At 43.3% G+C, this 20,746-nt stretch overlaps 1 protein-coding gene across 1 annotated transcript in view; it reads left to right on the top strand.

Moving 5' to 3' along the window:
- The window catches only part of gmds (GDP-mannose 4,6-dehydratase), a 160,743-nt gene that overhangs the window by 44,601 nt on the left and 95,396 nt on the right, over positions 1-20,746 (top strand). Inside the window, exons 5-7 of the mRNA XM_076723453.1 lie at positions 8,757-8,949; positions 10,077-10,181; positions 20,358-20,485. Coding sequence (XP_076579568.1) covers positions 8,757-8,949; positions 10,077-10,181; positions 20,358-20,485 — 426 coding nt within the window. The remainder of the gene's footprint in view (positions 1-8,756; positions 8,950-10,076; positions 10,182-20,357; positions 20,486-20,746) is intronic.

Genomic DNA, 20,746 nt, shown 5'->3' with positions numbered 1-20,746 from the left:
TTTTCATCAAATGCCAATGTTCAGCGTAGAAGTAGTGTGCCCTTTATTTTTATAAATCCATGATTTAGAAAAGGGTGAGATCCATCATTTTTCATCCGCTGTAGCAAAATCATCCAATATTGACCTTTTTATCTGGTGTTGCGCTTTGATATGCTCCAAAATGCACACTAGTGTGGACTTTGGACTTGCGTGTGGTTCTGTTTTTTATCACAACAGGTGTCTATATAGGTAGACGTGTTCACACGTGCATTTGGCAAGACAGGTCTGCACATAGGTGTATGATTAAATGTATGTCATATAAACCCTCGTGGCAATGCAGGCATGGAAAGTATCATTTGACCGTTTGTATCAAGGAATATGTAGTCAGAAAGCCCCAAGGCAAGTCATACATCTTCAGAGGGATACTGCATGTCAACATGCAAGTCTGTCAGTCCTTTGTATTCCAAGATATTATAATAATAATAAAAATGATAATAATGAAAATGATAATAATAATACTTCTATTATAGCACTTTTCAGGAAACTCAAAGGCGCTTCACAAAGAGAACAAAAATAGGCAGAGTTCTGGATGTATTGGAACTTATTGAGAATTTCTGAAGATGAACCATAGAGGAGACTGTTGCAGGAGTCCAGGCGAGAGGTGATGAAGGCGTGGATGAGGGTTTCTGCAGCTGTGAAGGAGAGGGATGGCCGGAGGCGGGCCATGTTCTTGAGGTGAAAGAAGGCCGTTTTGGTGACGTGTCTGACATGCTGGTGAAGGAGAGGGTTTGGGTGAAGATAATGCCAAGATTTCAGATGTGGGGGGAGGTGGACACTGTGGAGCCATCGATATTTAGGGTGATGTTGTGGGTGGATTTGGGGAGTGATTTTGGTCCAGTAATGATGATTTCTGATTATGCATCTGATATGCATCTTCTCTGTTAAAATCTCTAAAGAGGGGTGCGCATAATTGTTATGCCTGTGTGACAAAAATCAGAAATGCATGACGTCTTGTTTCAAAATGCACCTTAGCTCACCATGCAGCAACTGTCATTGGTCATCAGTACACTTTTCTCATCTACACGTGTCAACACATGATCCAATGATGTGACCTACTGTCCGAAAAACAACATTAAGTGGCTACTTTGGCCTTCTGCCACCTTCAAAGAAACATCAAATTGAACCCAACCAGATGACAAGTACCCTGATATCAAACAGACCTGTCAACTTGTTACACTCTGTTTAGGGTCAGGACTGAAGCATAAGGAAAGACCTTTCTCTGAAGAGTGCCTCCAGTGGCTTGAAGCAAACGATGAATGCACCAAATTTGGTGCAAGATGTGTCGTTCACATCCACATCTAGCAGACAAAGCAGGTGTGTTTTATGCAGGTTGAAAGAACTGCAATCAGTGAACTTGAAAAGAGTAAGGTGCACACAAATGTGACACAAGCTATTGCTAACAAAGACGCTAGCAAGCCCACTTACTAAATGATGAAACAAGTTGAATGAACAGCAGCCTCTCTGTGGTGTTTTTCCCCTCACATGTCACAAGGCTAAACAAACAAGTCTGATCTCTTCCTATGCTGAGGATTATGCTTTATTGAAGCGGCCAGGAGTGAATGTTGGAGCTGCATATTATTCACCTGCGACATTCAGCTTCCTGCATCTACCTGAGTAACCAGAGTGCCTGCCTGTAAACTAATATCCTTCATTAACCCAGCCATAAAACAAGTCATGTAAATCAAGAAAACTATGCTAATCTGTTATGCTATTCTGGGAACCCAAGCAGACGCTCTATTAATAAACTCACTATTTTGGTTTCCTTCCTTCCTTCAGGTGCACTCTGTAATTAAATCTCTTTGGAGGCTTCTATTGTTTCCGCTTGTCACCGTGTCTGTATTTGATGTTCAGCCTTCAAATGTCACCCTTTGAACACAAAGCGCTTTGGCTACAAGGTACGTCTTGGCAAGATGTGGGTGTGAATGTGTGTGAGTATTGTATGTACGGCGTTGTTTGAGAATTTCTGACATGCTTGTAATGCTTGGAAACCGTAGCTGCATTGTTTTTACTGGTCAAGTCTCACATGCCAGATCGTCATACCTGTAGTTTCACCTGGTGGTGTGCAGGCCGGGGCGGGATAGTGTTATTGAAATCCATTTTAAGAACGCTTGGTTCCCAGCGTGAAAACACTCAATAAAAGAGCCAACGGGCGTTCCAGCTGCATGATGCAATGCCATACATTCACGTCTCTGTCTCGCTCTCCCTGTCACTCATTGTGTACGCCTCTTACACTCCTACTCTTCTTGGAATGGTATTGTGTCTGCGTCTCAGGGAAAGGCAAATTGGCACACTTGAGGGAAAAATATAGCACTTTGTTTTTCTAACAGGTGTGTGTGTGTGTTTGTGTGTGTATGTGTGTGTGTATGTGTGTTTGTGCACAGAAGAGCTTGAGTGACACAATTTCCAACAAGACAGAACTAGAGGTGGAAAGATTCCCCCTCAAGTTTCATCACAACACAGCAACACACGATGATGGAGATACAGCTCTGTTTGGAGAGTGGGCTGTTGGCGTGGGCCTGCATACAGCAACAGTAGCTTAGGCTACAGCAGGTAGCTTGTGAAAACACAGACGATTGTGGAGTACTTCCAAACCGTGCTGCGCTACAACCGTGCAGTCTTTACTGCCCTCTGAATCACAGACTAATTTGATGATTAGTGTTGACTTTTAATCATCATGTGACGTAGTCATTTATCTTTTTCTAGACATTCGCTTCAGTCTGTTTCTGTGCTCTTGTGAAAAATACACTAAAATAAAATAAATATTAGTATACTGAGCATACTAATGTATACTTGGCTTCAGACTATTAAATAGCATACTTAAAGTAATTTTCTACTCATTACACTTAAATAGTGTTCAAGTTGTGTAAAGGTGCAACTGAAGTTGTACTAAGTACACTTGACGGTGCCGAAATGGGAATTTAAGTACACTTAATATACTGCAAATATGCTAATTATTTTATATTCACTCATGCTATACTTCAATTTAAAGTACAACTGAAGTACATTTCTAATATAATGTAAGTTGCACATTGAGTGTATATAAAATCTAATGTTAATAGATTATAAACCCATCTACATTGGGATATTAGTGTATCTATAGATACTTTTCAGTTCACTTAAATGTATTATTAGTGAGGATTTAAAGTGTACTACCATTAGTATATTGCTGTATATTGCTTGAGCATTTCCAGTAAACTTTAAGTGTAACTTAATAATCCTAAAATGAAGCTACTAGTGTAGTTTTATGTACTTCTTTAGCATTTTCAATGCACTTGAACAGGTTGTACTGTACATATGCCCTCAGTTATATTCAGTGCACATTAATGCCTGCCTGTACTTGAAGCATTTGGCACCTCCTATTATCTGATCCTTGAAAAATATTGGTCACTTCCTAGTTTTCCTGTCATTGACAGCATGATGCATCATTCTGGATGTTTGATCTTAACATGATAATCAAACAAGCTTTGAAAATGTGACAGTGTTATTGTGTGCTGTTATGACAGAAGCGTGAAAAAAGTTTATGTATGAGGTCGGCCTTGTATCGACATGCTTTGTGTATCAGTCTGTACTACACTGATGGCTAAGAGATATTCAGAGATTAGCCAGTAAAAATATACTTTTGAGTATGTGATAACAGTGTAAAATTTAATCGGTGTAAGTTCATTTTAAGTGCGCTAGTATGCGAATAGTGTTTTAACACATGAACTGAAAATACAATAGAAAAGTATTTGACTGCAGTTATCTTAGAAGTGCACTTAAAAAATGTAACTTCATTTTACTAAAATCATATTTTACTGCAGTATTCATTAAAGTGTTAAAAATATACACATTTCTGTTAATATACTGGAAACATGCTCTTCAGTATTGAAATATATTTTAAGCATATCTTTTCTCACTTGGGTAACATACTGCACAGTAGTACTAATTAAAATCCTGCTACATTTTTCACATTCATCTCTCCAACTTTAGACGTTTTTAGGTCTTAACTCTGTTTTCAGCAACATTGACATCATTTTGTCTGGATTAGAGTTGAATCTGATGACTAACATCCATTTAAACCGCGGTTTTATGTTGCAGTAGCCAGACTGAGGCAACAGGTCCTTCTCTAAACACTGCACTTGATACTACTCCTTTAATGTGCTGTGTCTTTAGCACAGCTGCAGCTTTTGTGGACTCTCTGTTCCCATTGCTGTGGATTAGAGGTTTATTATTACACAAATTACGTACTTAAAAGCGCTTTGCTCCAGCCATTATTCCCACCCTCTGATTGCTGATCCAAAGAAAAACCACATTCTGTGAACACTAAGAGGAGCAGCGCTGCACTAAGGCCCCATGTTTGCAAGGGAAAGTGGGGTCTATATCTTGGCTCCATAATGCAGATGAGTGACATTGCAGTCGAGCTGATGAAAGCGGAGTAATTGATCTGTCTGGCAGTGCGTTGGTTGCCAGGTCGGGTCTAAACCTTTCTCTCCTGGAGGGAATTCAGCCTGTTTGTCTTTACCCTGTTAACACACGACTGCTCTAATTTCAGTTGGCCTGTAATGTGATGAGTAAAGGTGTAATTGACTGTGGTTTCTCTCCACACGCCCCCACCCATGCTCTCGCACACACACGCACACACTTTCCCTCTCTCCTCTGTCTGTCTCTGTTTTTTTTTTTTCTTTTTGTCTTTCATACCTGCCTCTTTTCCCCCCTCGCAGTCGTTTCCACCTCCAGGGCGTCTTCTTTATTTGGGTGTTTGCGGTCGGCAGGAATGTGCCGGAGTTTCAGTGTTTGACAGTTTAGTCCACAATAACGACAGAGTGATGCTCGTAGAGGGGCAGTCCAGCAGCTTTCACTAGTTTCCTCAGGAGTTTCTGAGGAATCTCAGGTACGATGACTGTTTACCACAGAGGTCTTCAGTCTGCTGCAGCAGTGTTTTAGTGTGGTGATGCCTCTGAACAAACAGCAGGAGGCCAGGAAGGAAGATCATTATAAGATGAAAATATGTTACAGGGCGTCAAGGAATGTGTTCACTACCTTTGCTTGTCCCAGCAGGGAAATGAAAAGGAAAAATAGGGCAAATCATGCCTCAATCATGTCAACTTTAATACCCATGCCACACCAAACTTCACCACAATTTATAGTAATAGACAAGCTCCTCCTGTGGAGAGGGCAGCTCAAAAACTTCCAATTTTCTCTACACTTGTACAGTTTTCAGGTAATTATTCATTGTTTAAGTCACGGTATAAATACGATATGTAATTTATGTTATGGGTAGAGATTATTCAGAATCAGATTAGAAATGAAAACTTATTAAGAGTCTACCAAAGTTGAGATAAAACAGAGGAAGAGAAGAAAAAGAAGAAACAAAACTGAGAATAGCAACAGAAAATTTGAAGGAAATTTGTTTTGTGGTAAAACTTTAAACCACCATTTTTTACAGTCACATGAATATGTACTGGTGTGACATCAACTCTAAAAGATTACGTTCAATATGCCTGCCAGCGTGCCTCAGAGGACGTGCTTACATACATTAATGGGTGTCAGTTTGGCCAATACATTGTGTGAACTGTCAAACCAGAAAATGGTCTTTTACTGAAAATATGACAACTTTCCATCATCTATTGTCAAACAAACAAACTGTAGGTATTCATGTTCTAATGACATTAAACACAGAACAACAAGTTAAAGCTGTGATAATAATGATGATACTGTGAAGTGACACGAAAATCTTCATGAATCAATCAATCATAAGTTAAAACTGGTCAAACCCATTCAAATCACATACGAGTAAGTTTGCTCTGAATTATGACGGAGGCATTCTTCCTCTGTCATACTAAAAAGAATGACTCTTCTTCTTCTTCTTATATGTGAAAATCAGGGGATCTCCTCAGTTCAAATGACTTAAGCAGTTTTTGTGTCTCTGCTCCTGAGTGATTGACTTGTTCACAATAGAAGTCTACATTCTTCTGCCACTGTGTATATACAACTTAATGCCTTCATATTATCCTGTGCTGAAGGCCATGCAGGTATGCAGAGCGAGGCCACGGCTGGATAAACGTAGCTCATATTTATACATCTGTCAAGCCACACACCACCACTGGTATATGTGAGCACACACACACACACACACACACACACACACACATACATGTGCAGAGTCACATTCCCCAGTTTCAAGCATGCATTTCAACAGGCCTTGTGTGAGCAGGAAAGAAATGAAACCACTAAATGCAGCACATATATCCTGTGCATTTAGAACCCTTTAAACGGATCGCTTTTTTTCTGGGGTCGGCGGTGGACCCCCAATGCTGACAGAGCCTGGCTGACTTCCCAGAACAGAACAATATCTGCCAGGTCGAGCGAGGGGCCCAGCAGCCACCCCCCAGACATACACACACACACATATATGCACAGAGCGGTCTACACAAACGTCTGGCCTTTAAACCTTCAACGCTCAGGCCCTGCCTTACATAATGACAGAGAATGGAGGCATTAAGGCAATTTGTTTGATTTAAGTTGTCAAGGCGTCCTGGACTCTGCCCCTCTCAGCTGGTTTTGATACCTGGAGTCTGTGTGTGTGCGTCAAAATCGGTGGTGGAAAAGCAAGAGGAATGAGGGGGACTGACACACAGACAGCAGGACAGAGAGGGGTAGGGAGGTACTGTAGTAGTAAAAAATAAGGTGTATGAGGTCCAGGGAGAGTGAGTGGTGACAAAGTAGGAGGAGAAACATGTGAGGAAGGAAGAGGTGGAGGAGGGGAGGAGCTCTGCAGTGACGGAGGAAGCGCTGAAGGTGGACCTGAGAGAGCGGGGATGACATTATGTCTGTGTTTGGAGAGGGAATCTGTCTTCTGAGTGTGTGACTGTCCCCTCCCCTTCACTGAACATGAAGGCAGGTCTGTTTCAGGTTCCAGTGCGCTCCAACGCTGGCTGCTCCAGTCCTGACCTGAGCAGCCCCGACATGATGCCTTTCCATTTGTTGTCCATTTACATTTTGTTCAGAACTACCATTTGAAGACACTGAAGAAACACAGTGTGACTCAAGATGCAATCGAATGATTTGCTCTGACATTGTGGGGCTGTTTGGTCTGCAGTTAGTCAGAACTTCCCTCTAACATCTTGATGGACATCATACAACATCTCTTCAGTGAATAATAGTAAACCTTTGTGACACTCAGTTTCCACAGAGGCTCATTGTCAGAGAGGCATTCATTCAACAGGCTTCAGTTAGTTGTGGTATTGGATTGGCTTCTGTTGCGCACGTATTGCCGTTACTGTGTCCACCTCATGTTTTTGCTGTAGAAAACATCACGATGTAACAAACAGTGCATGCTGGTCTATAAAGCGTGCCCTTGCCTTTTGTTGTCAGTGATGTAAAAGCCAGAAAGCAGAGTAAAAGCATGAGTGGAGCGTCACAGGTAATTACACTGAGCTCTGGAGTGTAATTGAACCTGATCAAAACTGCTTACTGTGTGTGTGTGCGCGCGCGTGTGCATGCGCATGTGCGTGCGTGAGTGTGCATGGACTTTGAGTGGAATAGAGGCCCAGTGTTCTTTGGTCCCAGCCTTCAATAAGGGGTCTTTATCTGCCCGTGTGTACAGCGCTGGTGAGGAAGCACTAAAGGGCCAACGCGTTTCCTCCATACAGACGTGGCTCATGCCGCTCGCTCCAGGTGTGGTGACCACTAACCAGCACGGCTTTTAACCGTCACGCCTGATTGGGAGCCTGAGGCCAACCTGGCGCTCACACAAGCACACACAGTCCAAGTACACAGTGTCATGCACGCACACATCCATTTCTAATTTAAACTTAATTTCCCCCCAAATGTTCATTAAGTTCCCTTCCCTCTTGGCCCTCGGCAGTGGAAACGGGCATTCTGGGAGTTGGAGTGTGTGAATGTGTGTGAGTGTGTGAATTGTGATCTTACGTGGTGTAACTCAGACTGTGACCTTGTGACCTTAGTCGAGTTGCTCATTTTGTTTCAGGTACACTCTGGCAGTACCTTTCATTTCATATGTGGATGAACTGAAGAGGTATCTCTTCAGTTAATTGAAAGACTTGATACCTCACTGTCAAAAGCAGTTAGATTCCTGGACCCTGATTAGGTGAACCTGATGACAGCTCTAGCACCTCTAAATTTAAATATGACTGGCCTGATAAGTGTCAGCTTTCCAGTGCAAATGCAGCAGGCCTCATTGTGTTCGTGCTGTGTTGCACATGATTACTACAAAGTTGCTGTTAATGCTGTTAATTTTGTCAATGTCCATAGCAGAGCTATTTTCAAAAACCTCCTCATTGAAATTACACAGCATTTAAACATTTCACTTTCAAAGTTTACTATTTTTTCTTATTTTACACAACTAAGATCAAGTACGTTATGTGCACAGGCCTAATAAGTAACTATACAAACTGTGTGCCAGTGCAAGGCTATGCTCATGGTCATGGTCGTGGTGTTATTTATTTTTCTTGTTCTGGGATTTCACCAGATCAAAACTTGAGACTGGAGGTGTGAAGCAGTCTTAAGTCAAGTCAGAAGTCCTCATTTTTGTTACTTAAGCACCAAAGACAGAAGTCCAATTCTCATGTCTCAAGTTTTCAGCTCTTTTCTTTCATCTACATTAAATAATATGAATTCTTTACAGAATTTTTTTGTATTAATATGCAGAGGAAATTTTCCCATCAGGGTCCATTTATAAATTCTAAACCTCTTTTTTGTCTCTCCCTCTGTCTTAGGTCTCCTTTGAGTTGGCCGAGTACACCGCTAACGTGGACGGTGTAGGTACGCTTCGTCTCCTGGACGCCATAAAGACATGTGGTCTGACCGACACTGTGAAATTCTACCAGGCCTCCACTAGTGAGCTGTACGGCAAAGTTCAGGAGATCCCTCAGAAGGAAACCACGCCCTTCTACCCTCGCTCACCTTACGGTAAAACACACATACGTAATGTACCATAGATTCGTGTGGAAATACATACACACACACACACACGGATTACCCAGCAATTGCATATGTCCATGTAAGGGAATACAAACTCAGATTGGTTGATACCTCTGCAGCATGTATGTGTCTGTCTGTCTGTCTGTCTGTCTGTCTGTCTGTCTGTCTGTCTGAGTGAGTGAAGGGGGGGGGGCTTCAGTGCTCAGGCAGCGTTCGAGCTCTCCACACACCCCGAGGCCAAACGTCTGACTGAAGACTGGAGTGGCTCTCGCTTCAACAAAGACACCTTTATATCCACAGCACTCAGCACTCACTTTCAACACACACTCACGCACACACTTACACACACATGCAGGCTGTACACGTGTGTGAGTGATCAGGTTTCATGTTCTCTGTTGTCTAAATGCTCTCCTCACTGACACTCTCCCCATCTGTCAGCGCTCAATCTGAGGCTGCATGGGAGGCACATACCATCATGCGAAGGGCTGCTCCTCTATTAATTAGACTTGGGAAGAGGGGGAGGCGGGGGTTGCCATGGCGACCTCCCTTAACCTCCAGTGTACATCCTGACCTACGGCTTAATCAACGGGCGCCTCCCTTTGCTCGCTCTGGTATTCCCCTCATCACAGGGGAAGGGAGGAGGAGGAGGAGGAGGACGATGGCGAGAGGGAAAGAGGGGAGAGCTTTTTCTACGAGCCTGCTTTCGGTCAATCAGCAGGAGTGTGTGGTTCACGTTCCCGATGGTGAAATATGATCTGCGGTACCGCTGCGTTCAGCTATGACATGTAGTGTAGTTACGCCACAGATTCTCTGTCTTTTGCGGTCTTTCTGCAGCTTTGAGACGAGAGGATCAGTCTCTCTCCCTCTCTGCTTAAATTGTCACTTAAATTGGAAACTTGTTAATAGCTGGGTGAAAAGTTTTACTTGTTGTCTGAGTGAATAAAAGCATCGTGTGAGTGGGAAAAGTCTGCTTGTGCACTGCTACATGCACAGAGGAGCGACTGTGGGTCTGAAAAGGCTGTTGGGTTTCGTGTGACGTGATATTCTGTCACTTTTCTGTGTGAATGTTTGGCTTTAACATGCTTCTGTCACCTTGTTTCCACCTCCGCTCTCAGGTGCTGCAAAGCTCTATGCCTACTGGATCGTGGTGAACTTTCGAGAGGCCTACGACATGTTCGCTGTCAACGGGATCCTCTTTAACCACGAGAGCCCGAGGAGAGGTGAGCTCACAGCACGACACGCATCCTGCTGTTACATGTCACCACAAAGTTGTGGGGTTTTTTCTTTGTCCTAATGTGAAGTGAGGTTGTTGCAGCATCTGACAGTAATAGAGGAGAAGAGAAGAAAAAGAGGGTACAGTATTTTAGGAGCATTGTTAAAAGATTGCATTAGGGCTGAGCAGTGGTTTGATTAAACGGATTACAAAGGTTTTTTATTTATTGATATTTGTGTCCAACATGTTGCCATAACATGAAGGTTACAAGACATAAGACATTTTCATATTATGAACACCCCCCCCCCCCCCCACCACCACACACTATATCTCCATAGCTAAATTAATAATACAAACACCATTGATGCTAAATGCAGGGAAAAAGGCGCAAACAGGTGCCAATAAGCATAATTGTAAACAATAAATAGTAGAAAAACTTTTCCATCCTGAGAGTCTGAGTACGACTAGTTTGTAACTTATTTGTTGGACATTAATTCAATCCAGTGCTCACACCAAATTATAAAGCCAATCAGCACCACAGTTTACTGAAGTAAACACAAAGGTTTTCTACATTCTGTCCTTTGTTTTTAATGAGCAGGCTGGAGTTGGAAGGGAGTCACATTACTTTAAAATTCCACTTACACATAAACTACCAAATAAAATTAAATGAAGAAATAAGTTTTTTTTTTTTTTTTTTTTTTTTTTTCAAAATTCCTCTAATAGGTCAGTAGTTATAAAAGAATATTCAAAGTTTAGATTTTCTTTTTAATCCAATATATAATCCACAAATTTTATAAATGCATAGACATTAGATTTTTTTTGAAACGCTTGAATTTGCTGGCAAAAATGATCTCATGATACATGTCATATAATATTAAAGATAAATAATTCCTAAAACTGTTTTTTTTTTTTTTTTTTATCAGATGATCTTTTGATTAACTGGTCTGCCAATTAGGAATGATTATCATACAGCAGGTTTTTCTTTAAAAAAAAGTTCAAATTACATTGTGAAAATACCTTGACATCACTTAGCCTGAGCGACAGGCTGAACCCACAATAAAGCAGTGAAACAGAAGGTAAACCATTGTTGGATTGTGTAAAAGTATTCAATTACATGCTCTATATAAAGTCATATTCATGCACTGGTGGAGCAAGGTTTCTCATAACTACTTGACACGTACTCACACACATTCTGACACATAGTGAGTGGGTTGTGGTCACATTTTTAATATGTGCTCTGAGCCCCGAGGGTCGCAGGCGCTGGTTTAACCCGATTTACACGCCACCGCGACCCAAAATTAATACCACATGACTGCAGCCCAGCGCTGCACCCAGGTCAGCCGCTCAGGTGTTTATGATTTATCCCCTAATGAAGGCCCCAGCCACGACCCCAACCAGGGGTTAGGGGTCAGCCAGTAAACTCTAATGGGTTACTACAGATAGATAGGTGTGGGAACTGGTGTAGTTTACAGCCACCTCAGTAAAGATGGTGTGGCAGCGACTTTGCTATCTTTAGTGAAGAATAGAGGTCTTGTCATGGAGAATGAGTTGACATAGTCGACCTGGATGACAGGAGGAGGGATCGAGATAAGAAGTGCTGAAACAATTTGTCACTTGACAGAAAATGAATCTAAAATAATTCTAATGATTGGTTAACCGGTTGGGTCGTTCATCAAGCAACAATGCCAAACATTGTGTTTCCTGCCTCATACATTTGAAGTTTTGCTGACTTTGTAAATTGAATATCTTTGGGTTTTCGACAGCTGGTCAGACCAAAAAAAAAACCTTTTGAAGATTTCAACTTGGGCTCTGAGCTCTGGAAAGTTTAAATAAATAAAATAATCACAGTTGCAGCCCCGTAGATAAACGGACGGGCTGATTGAGTGGCTGTGAAACTGAATTCAGAGATGCTGTGTCCTTTTCCACATGTACACGCAACCTTATATGGGCAAAGCTCGCTGCCCGCTTGATAACGTGTCCTTAGCCTTTTGGTCTTTGGTCAGCTCTTTCTCATCTGCCTCTCTGACTCTGCTTCTATCTTTCCATTCTTGCCACACACACTCCTTTCCTTTTTATTCCACTCTCTTGCCTCATTCCATGTCTTACTGCTCTTTTCTCCACAGTCAGCATTTCTCGGGCAGGCCATTGGGTTTACTCCTGCCACTTCTATTCTCAGAGTTACGGCTGTTGTTGCTCATAAAGCAGGAACGCTGCGCTGTGATGTGGCCAGATGTCCCACGGCTGCCTTGCACAACCCAGTGTGGCGCTTGTGTTGGCTGGATTGGCCAGTGTTTACCCAGGCCCCCGGGGCTCGTTGTGACCCTGCCGCTGCTGCGCTGAGGGGGCGTTTGGCCATGCACTCCGTCAACCACAGGAGGGCCTTAGCGGGGAGGAGTTGGCGCTTTGAGATGCACAGTCCCCCGTGGCACATTTTTTCATTCAACCTTACGTTCAAGCGTAAGGTTGTACTGTAAATTACGCAGTGTGACGTCCATAACTACTGTACTGATATGTGTTAGTGTAGAGAGAGAAAACTGATTCAGCATTGAGTTTATAGATGTTTTCACATACTTGACATTATTCTTGGTGGTAAAATCAAAAGTTAAATTGAGCTGTTGAACATTGTGCATTTTACCTTCACACCAGGAAAAGTTCAAAACAAAGCATACTAAAACTGCCAAGGATACTAAAATTTCTTCATTTTTGAGCTGTGATATCTTCTTCGAAGTTTTCTGCTGCATTGTGGGATTGCTCAACAGGTGACTGACATGGTGAACTGTGGTAAAGTGAATCCAGTTCAACAGCTCAGAAAAACAATTGATCGTGTCTTTTAGTCACAAACTAAGAAAATAAAGTGAGTTACACTTTGCATCATTTTGTTTGTTCAAAATACAACATGTGTATTTTAGTAAATAGATGTAGATGCTCCAGCATCAGTTTCTTTTACATTAAACATTATTTTTCCATATCATATACTTGTTTGTTAGTTTTAGTAAATTAGTTCAACAATCACCGATATATATAAAATAATAATAATGATATTATTTAATATAGAATTTCATAAATTCAATTTTGGAATGGTGACCTCCTGTGCTTCCTGAGTGATTTCACCAAACAATGACACAAGGAATGAATGATGAGAAAGAAGCCAGTGAAACGTCATCAGAGGAATTTTCAGCACTCCTCTGTTCTCAGTCACACCCTGAACATCTCTGCTCAGTATTTTTGAACTCTGTCCTCACATGCCATTTGTACCTCTGGATACTTAGTTACGAATGAGGGAGGATGTCCATGATGGCAGTTTCAGTGGCTCACACGTCACCATTACCCCCTGCTCCCACACAGGAAAAGCTGTGATGTCATTGTCAAAGGGTGCCAGTTGCTGAGTGTCTGTATTTGAGAAACAAACAGATATTTGCCTTCATGAGGGAGTTTTTCCTTTTAATAACAAACTCACTGAGTCTTGCTCTAATGGTGTCTGCTTAAGTGGCCTGCCAGCGGCCAATCATCTCCATGGCGTAGTGTGGCGTGTTGTGGTGTGTCACATAGGATGGTCTAGTGGCTGCTGGGAATGGCTGGAGAGGGAAAAGTGAAGCAACACCATTTTCCCCTCAGTCTTATTGTCCCTTTGTAAGATTGAACAAGGAGCTCTGTCTCTCACAACGCCCAGGGTGATTTAATCCCAGCAGGAATGTGCTTCTGGTTTCTCTTACAGTTCTCGTAAACACCTGACCGCTCCACCAATAAACATCCGATCTGCATTGTTCTGTAGCAAAAGGTCGGGATCGGACAGTCGGGCAGGAATGGTATCCCGGTGGAAATCCAGTGTGAAGCAAAGCAAACAGAAGCTCGCATCTGCCGGCCGGTTCACATCGCGGCTAGCTCCTTTCTGGTTAGCTTAGTTGTTAGCCATAACAAACAGCCCTCACACTGACTCTGAAGAGGGGGATTAGCTTTAGCAGATCTGCTAAATAGACTCCATATTGCTGTGACATATGAGACAGTACAGTACCCCACAGTCTCTTGGCAAGAGTGATCAGCAGTGAAACCTGTGCAAATAACCAGCTCACGTATTTATTTGGTCATCTTATTCAACAAACATACAGCACCTCAAAGAACCCCAAAATGAAATTTCGACCATTAAAGACAAAATTCAAGTTTAATTTCTAGTTATTAACAGTCTGTTGATCTAAGGCTCTGCTGTAAGTCAGTAATATGTTTTGTGTGTGTATCCACTGTTGCTACTACTGACCAGCTCCAGTTGTAGGCTAATCCCCTGGTTTATTTGGGGAAGTCCCATCCATCTCTCCACCCTGAGAGCTCTGTGGTTCACGCTTGGCAGTATAGAATAATATACTGTTATGTTAGGAGAGAAGACCAGTTAGCATTGGGGAAGTTAGAATAGCACTGCCAAAGTCAATGCAGCCCCCTCAAACACTCACACATACAGCCACTGAGCCTCTACATGCCTCGGCTTCATCTTTCTGCTTTCGTTGAGGTTGAGCCCAAAAGGTCAGATCGCATGATAGATTTGTAAGAAGATATGTTTTCCATTTATTGGAGAGGTTGTTTTCAAAGGAAATCTTCAGATAGGAATGACTCGGTCAGGGGGTGTTGAGGGGATTTGGCAGTATCTTGTAAGACACACCTCGGCATGGAGTGGGCACTTTTTGTTTTTCAGTCTTTCGTTTCGTCAGGTGTTGATAAGAAAGGGCTGAGTGAGACCAGCCTAAACACCAGCTGAACTATGGCCAGGGTGAAGAGCAGCGTCTGACGCCTCATAAGAGAGCCGATGATGGAGTCCTCTCCTTCCTTCCCGCCTTCACCACCTTGTGTCACGTAACCACAAAGGTACTTCCCTCCGCCTCAGCCTACCTTGGCTTCAAACACGTCACGTGGTTGTTGAGGTTTCTACCTTCAATCATATCCATTGCCACCCTAAAATTTGTGTTTGTTGTCCCGGATCACCATGGTAACAAAGAATCTTGTTGACAGAGTGCTCACTTTGAGCAGCGCTAATTGCACCATGAGTTGAGGGCACCCCGTCGCCTTTCCCAACCATTGCCACGTCTCCTGAGCCCTGCGGGAGGACAATCCAACCCCAGAAATGTTGCGTTACGATTACACGATACATTTGATTTAGTTGAAATACGGGATGCTGCCAGACACAATTACGTTGTTGTTTTCGATACTAGGGTGAAACACTTTTTCATTCCCTTTGTGGAGGTGGTGCTGTCAGAGTTGGAGCTCAAGAAAAACAAGTATCATCTACTCCCCTCTCTTTCTCCACACCCTCCCTTTCTTTCCCCACACCTTTGCACACCCAGTGCTGTCCGTCCATTTTGTTGCATCACACCCAATTTAAAAACAGTGACTTTATTGGTCTTTGTCTTGTCTTCGCAAACCCTCCAGCACCATCCCAGCCCTCCTCGCATTACATTCTTTCTCTCTGCCCCCTCCCTGTCAGTTGAGTCAGCCCAGAATGAGGGCAGCAGTCTGTCAGGTGTGAATAGACGCTGTGTTGGCGGAGCTGAGCACATGACCTCTCTTGGATGTAACGCAAATATTCTCCCTTCGTCGAGGCTCCAGAGATCAGTCAGAATGTGAATTGTGCAATAACAGTGATGGCAGACACTGACAGGTCTTTGGCCTGGGTGGAATTTGGCCAACCCCCGACTCGGGGAAGATTCCTCCTGCAGAATCACTCAGTATTCCTGCAAGTCAGGTGTATTGTCCAAAACTCAGTGTTGAAAAAGAAGAAGTGCATGAGATGAGGATGCCTTCATTTAGATGTAAACAGGGTTGACCTGAATCCTGAAACGTGTGGGAGTGGACATAGAAATTAAGGGTTGCATTTTTCACGTCAAATCTACCACAAAGCCTTTCACTCCCTGAGGCCATTGCTCAAAGACAGAGTGGGATTATGGGATTTGCAGTTCTGGTTGAATTCCAAAACAGGTGTGTAAACCCTATGTCAAGGTAACCTAAGGGTTTCTATTACAACTGTGGCAATCAAAATTAAGTCTTGGCAATTTTTTCTTTACCAGCTTGGAAACGTGGCTAGTTCAGACAAGCTCACGACAGAAATGACTCCACTGTGAAATATCTGTAAAATACATGGAATGAGTCTTTGTGTTCAACTTTTTCAAGAAAAGTAGATGATGCACCGTCCCATTTTTGGAATTTGGCTCATTAAAGCCATCTGGGTTACCAAGTCATTCCACATTTTTATTAAGAAAAAGGAGAACTTCGTAACATCCCCCAAATCACCTTGGAACAGATTGACGTGATGAAAAACATACGGCAGGTCTAAAGTTGGAAGAGAGACTTGGCTTAGCAAGGAAGTGGATGTTCTACCTGTGCAAATGTAACATTAAAGGCCAAATTGATAAATGTATGACATGATTCAGGATTTGAATTTGCTCTGCTTTCAGTTTTTCCAGAGCTAACGCGCCATTCGGCTGAGCCATGACCACACATTATGACTTCAAAATAAATGTGTGATTTGAATATCACACTGCGGTTGAATCTCAATCAGAAAACGCCCATAAATACTCAGTAATATAAATGAGCATTGGTCAGACATCTTGAGGTGTGGGTGTGTAAGGTCTGGACCGTCACACAATTTGAAGACAGACTTCATAAGTCACCTTTCTTTAACAGCATGCTTCTAACAACAGAATGTGTTGAGTAACCAAGACCAGTAAGCCAAAATCCCCTCAAACCCACAGTCCCCTCCCGGACTCCCCCACACCCGAGCCCCCAGCTGACAGCTCCCGTCCCCATCCTGTCTGGGCCCACATGGCCTGGCTCTGGAAGGGAGACATCTCTGCACGTTTCCCCTCACCCTCCTCCTCCTTTTTCTCTCCATACTTCAACCCAGCTGTGCCAACGAAGCCCGTGTGTTACGTTCTTCCTGTCGCTTCTCTGGCCAAAAAATGAAAAGGGATGATGGAAAAAAGAAAAGAAACGTTTAAGTGAGAATGAAAGAGAGAGAGAGGGGAGGGGAGAGGGGAGAGAGGGAGAAAGAGATTGAGTGTCCGTTTCTGGCATGGTTTTTGCTGTCTGCTCAGTTTTCACGGCCCGTGGTTTTATTAGACTTTCCGCCGGGCCGCGGGCAAGGTTAAACGGCCACCACTGCCCCGTTTGGGCTCGAAACCTCTTGTTAGCCCCCCTGGCTCCCCTCGCCTGCCTCCACCCCTCCTCCTGGCTGTCCTGCGGTGCCGCTGCCAGTAAAGGAAACACATTAACACCCGGGCCAGTAACAGAGCAGGCTTTGTCCACAGCCAGGCAGGCCGCTCCATTAGGCCCATGCTCTGGTCCACACCGCACCAATTAGAGCAGCCAGGGAGCAGAGCCACTCCAAACAGAGGTGTGAGCTTTACAAGGAGACTACAGGTGTGCTCAGGGGGAAATAATGGACTTTATTACTGATTGGGTGTACTGTGCTACACTGTATCCCTCTGCCACCTTTTTAAGAGCCAACTCGGCTCTGCAGAGTTTTGACAACCTGTGTTTAACCCGCAAACTTTAGTTTCCCTTGGATGTTGGATCAAATTAAACCCCTGTTTTCCAGTTTACTGTAGTAACCGATCTAGGCTCTTGTTACATTGCTTCAACCCTTTGGGTCTTTATATACAAAATGGAGAGCTGCAACTAATGAAAATGTTAATTAATATTTTAATCTACAAATGTAAAAAACAATATTGGGAATTGTCCATCACTAGTTTCCAGAGCCCAGGGTGACATTCTAAAATTGTGTGCTTCTCAGACCAACAAAACCTCAAAGTATTTAATTTCATATGAGTAATAAATGGAGAAACACATGGAAAACAAAAGGGAACAAAAGTTGTGTAGAGCAAAAAGGGAATTGTGTGCACAATGCAGACTCATACAGAACAAAAAAGAAGGCTTTAAATAGCAGTTTTGCAATGTTTAAAGCAGCAAAAACTGACATTTGAGAGAATAATCCATCAATTTTTTGACTCATTCCAGCATTTTGTATTGCATTTCCATACAGCTATGACACAGATGAAGCTGCAGAGGCTAACTTTTTAATCCCACATGGCTTACCCCATACCTCCCATGATGCAATTCAGCAGCATCTTTTCATGAGACACTCCTCAGAAAAGCCCATGTCTTTAAAATGTTGTGCCCTTTGTCACACAGACATTTCAAAAGTTCCTTCAGGTTCACTTTAGACAACTGTTAGTCATGTCCCAGATAACTAGTGAACTGATGCTCATGTGTAAAATCTGTGGAGTTCCCCTTTAAAATATTTGCCGATTAAGTTTCTCTCCATTGACTAATTGCTTAATCGTTTGAGCACTAGATATATGACATGCAAATGTTGTGTGTCCATGTTGACGTCCCTGTGATGAGCCTGTCTAGCGATATGGATGAGAGCAAAGCTGACAGTCTTGGCTGAGTCAGTGGCAGATGAATAGTTGTTGCTTCATATTTGACTACAGTTAGCAGGAGCAGTGATACCTGCCAGAACAGGTGACCTGCCAGGTTGGAGAACGGCCCCTGGGGCTAGATCAGACGATCATGCAAAGTCAGGACAGGTCTGACATCGGAGGGGGGTTTCCATCTGCAATTTATCTCTGCTCTGTAGACACATGCTATGCCCTAATCCACAGAATTCTGAACAATACGTGGATTTCGAGATCGGACTTCATAGATTTTTCTGTGAAGAGGTGCTTGTTCGTGCGATCCAGAGAAACACTGCATAGAGCCTCATTTAAACTGTATTAAGGTCCAGCTCAACATGGCGACAAAGCAGCGTTGACACGGGAGCCATGTGACCTGCTACCAACACACAACATGCTGTATTTTCTCAAATAAGCGTGTCTAACCTTCTCTGGTCTGTTTTTGCTCAGCCTGCCCAGGGCTGTCGCTTTCCTATGAAATAATTACTACAAATTTGGTGCATTCGCATGATTGGGTTCATGGGATTTTCCTGTGTCTAAATGGAGGCTCTGCTCCATGTCAGAGCAACAGTGATACAGTGTCAAGACAGAGCCGCTGTATTATGGCTGAGATGGGCGCAGCGCTAAAAGGCAACATTCATCTCAGACATGATGAGTTTGAAAAACAGCATGTAGGAGCTCTTAAGAGGTCTCGAAGAGGTTCACGCAAGGTTGTGGGAGATTTATGTACAGTCGAGATGTTGCGTTGGCTAAAAATAGCCAACTCTTTGATGCGAGCTTCAAGCTTTCCTTTGAAATGATATTTTCACATATCCCCACATATCTGCCATTTTGGCTTTTGGACATAAGACAGAAGAGCCTAGCCAGACTTAAACCCTTCAAACTCTAATAAGCTGTTTCAACTAAGATGGTGGCATTATTAGACATGACACCCTAATATTTAGTGTTGATTTCCATCAGTATAATGCTGTGTTTGGGTTGGAGGTCTGATGCATTTATCCGCAGCATCTTTCTACCCACGGCAGGAACAGAGAACATGACACCGGGCCTCAGTGTCCCGCCAGAGCACCCAAATACCCTTCTAGTGGCACAGAAATAGTCATTAGGAGCTCATTTGTTTTCCCGCAGATAGTATCGCCACGTGTGCCTCAGAATGAGGAGCACCGCTGGGCGGCATCTGGCAGAGGAACCGGCAGTCAATGTGGTGATTCTGGACTGGACACTGCGCCGGCAGAACCAGGGTGGTCCTGTTTGGTTGTCATTTTTCTGAGGAACTTCCCTGTTGCTTTTCTTTTTGCGTTGGCAGACCGACGCTCTGAGATTTATCTTGGCATCCAGCCCAGATTTGACACTGAAACAGTGAATTAGGGAGGAAAATGAGAGAGAAGGAATCTAAAAGGATCTAGTGGCTGTAATGTGAGGTGGTAACGAATTGATTTGACTCAGGGTGGCTTTTTGCTTGAGTTTTTGCTTTGGCTCATGGAGACTTGGAGCAGCAGTAGAGGTTTGGATGTCTGTCTGTGTGTGTGTGTGGTGATAGACTGTTATGGAGAAGGTTGGTAGGGATCTCTAAACTCCATCTTCAATGGGGAGGCCTTGATTTCATCTATCTGCTCTTTGTTTTTCTCTGTTTCTGTCTATCTGTTTGTATGTGTTGGATGTAGCTAACCCCCTGTCATATTCATGTCCTGTGCAAACTATAATTGAATTCACAAGATGCCAACAAAGCATTTTTAATGTATGTGTTTCAGGTTCAAACTTTGTGACGCGTAAGATCAGCCGGTCTGTGGCAAAGATTCACCTTGGCCAATTGGAGAGCTTCAGCCTTGGCAACCTGGACTCCAAGAGGGACTGGGGCCACGCCAAAGACTATGTGGAGGTAAAAAACACACAACCATAATCATCACATGAACCCCGAGAAACAGACATAAACAGTGCGTGCACTGCTTCAGAGTTGAACAGGGTTCAGATGTGCACATAGCATTAAACAGGGCATGTTTTCCCAGATCATTTGAGGCCGCAATATGCGATCTGCATGAAGCCTCCTATGATTCTCTGCCAAAAGAGAAACAGAGATAGAGAAAGAGACGGGGAGCGGGAGGAGAGAGAGAGGACCGCATGCTGTGAGGCCACAGACTGC

This window comes from Chaetodon auriga, chromosome 3 (genome assembly GCF_051107435.1).
Source record: "Chaetodon auriga isolate fChaAug3 chromosome 3, fChaAug3.hap1, whole genome shotgun sequence".
Lineage (NCBI taxonomy): Eukaryota > Metazoa > Chordata > Actinopteri > Chaetodontiformes > Chaetodontidae > Chaetodon > Chaetodon auriga.
Note: the sequence above shows the minus strand (reverse complement) of the source record. Positions and strands in the feature narration are given on the sequence as shown.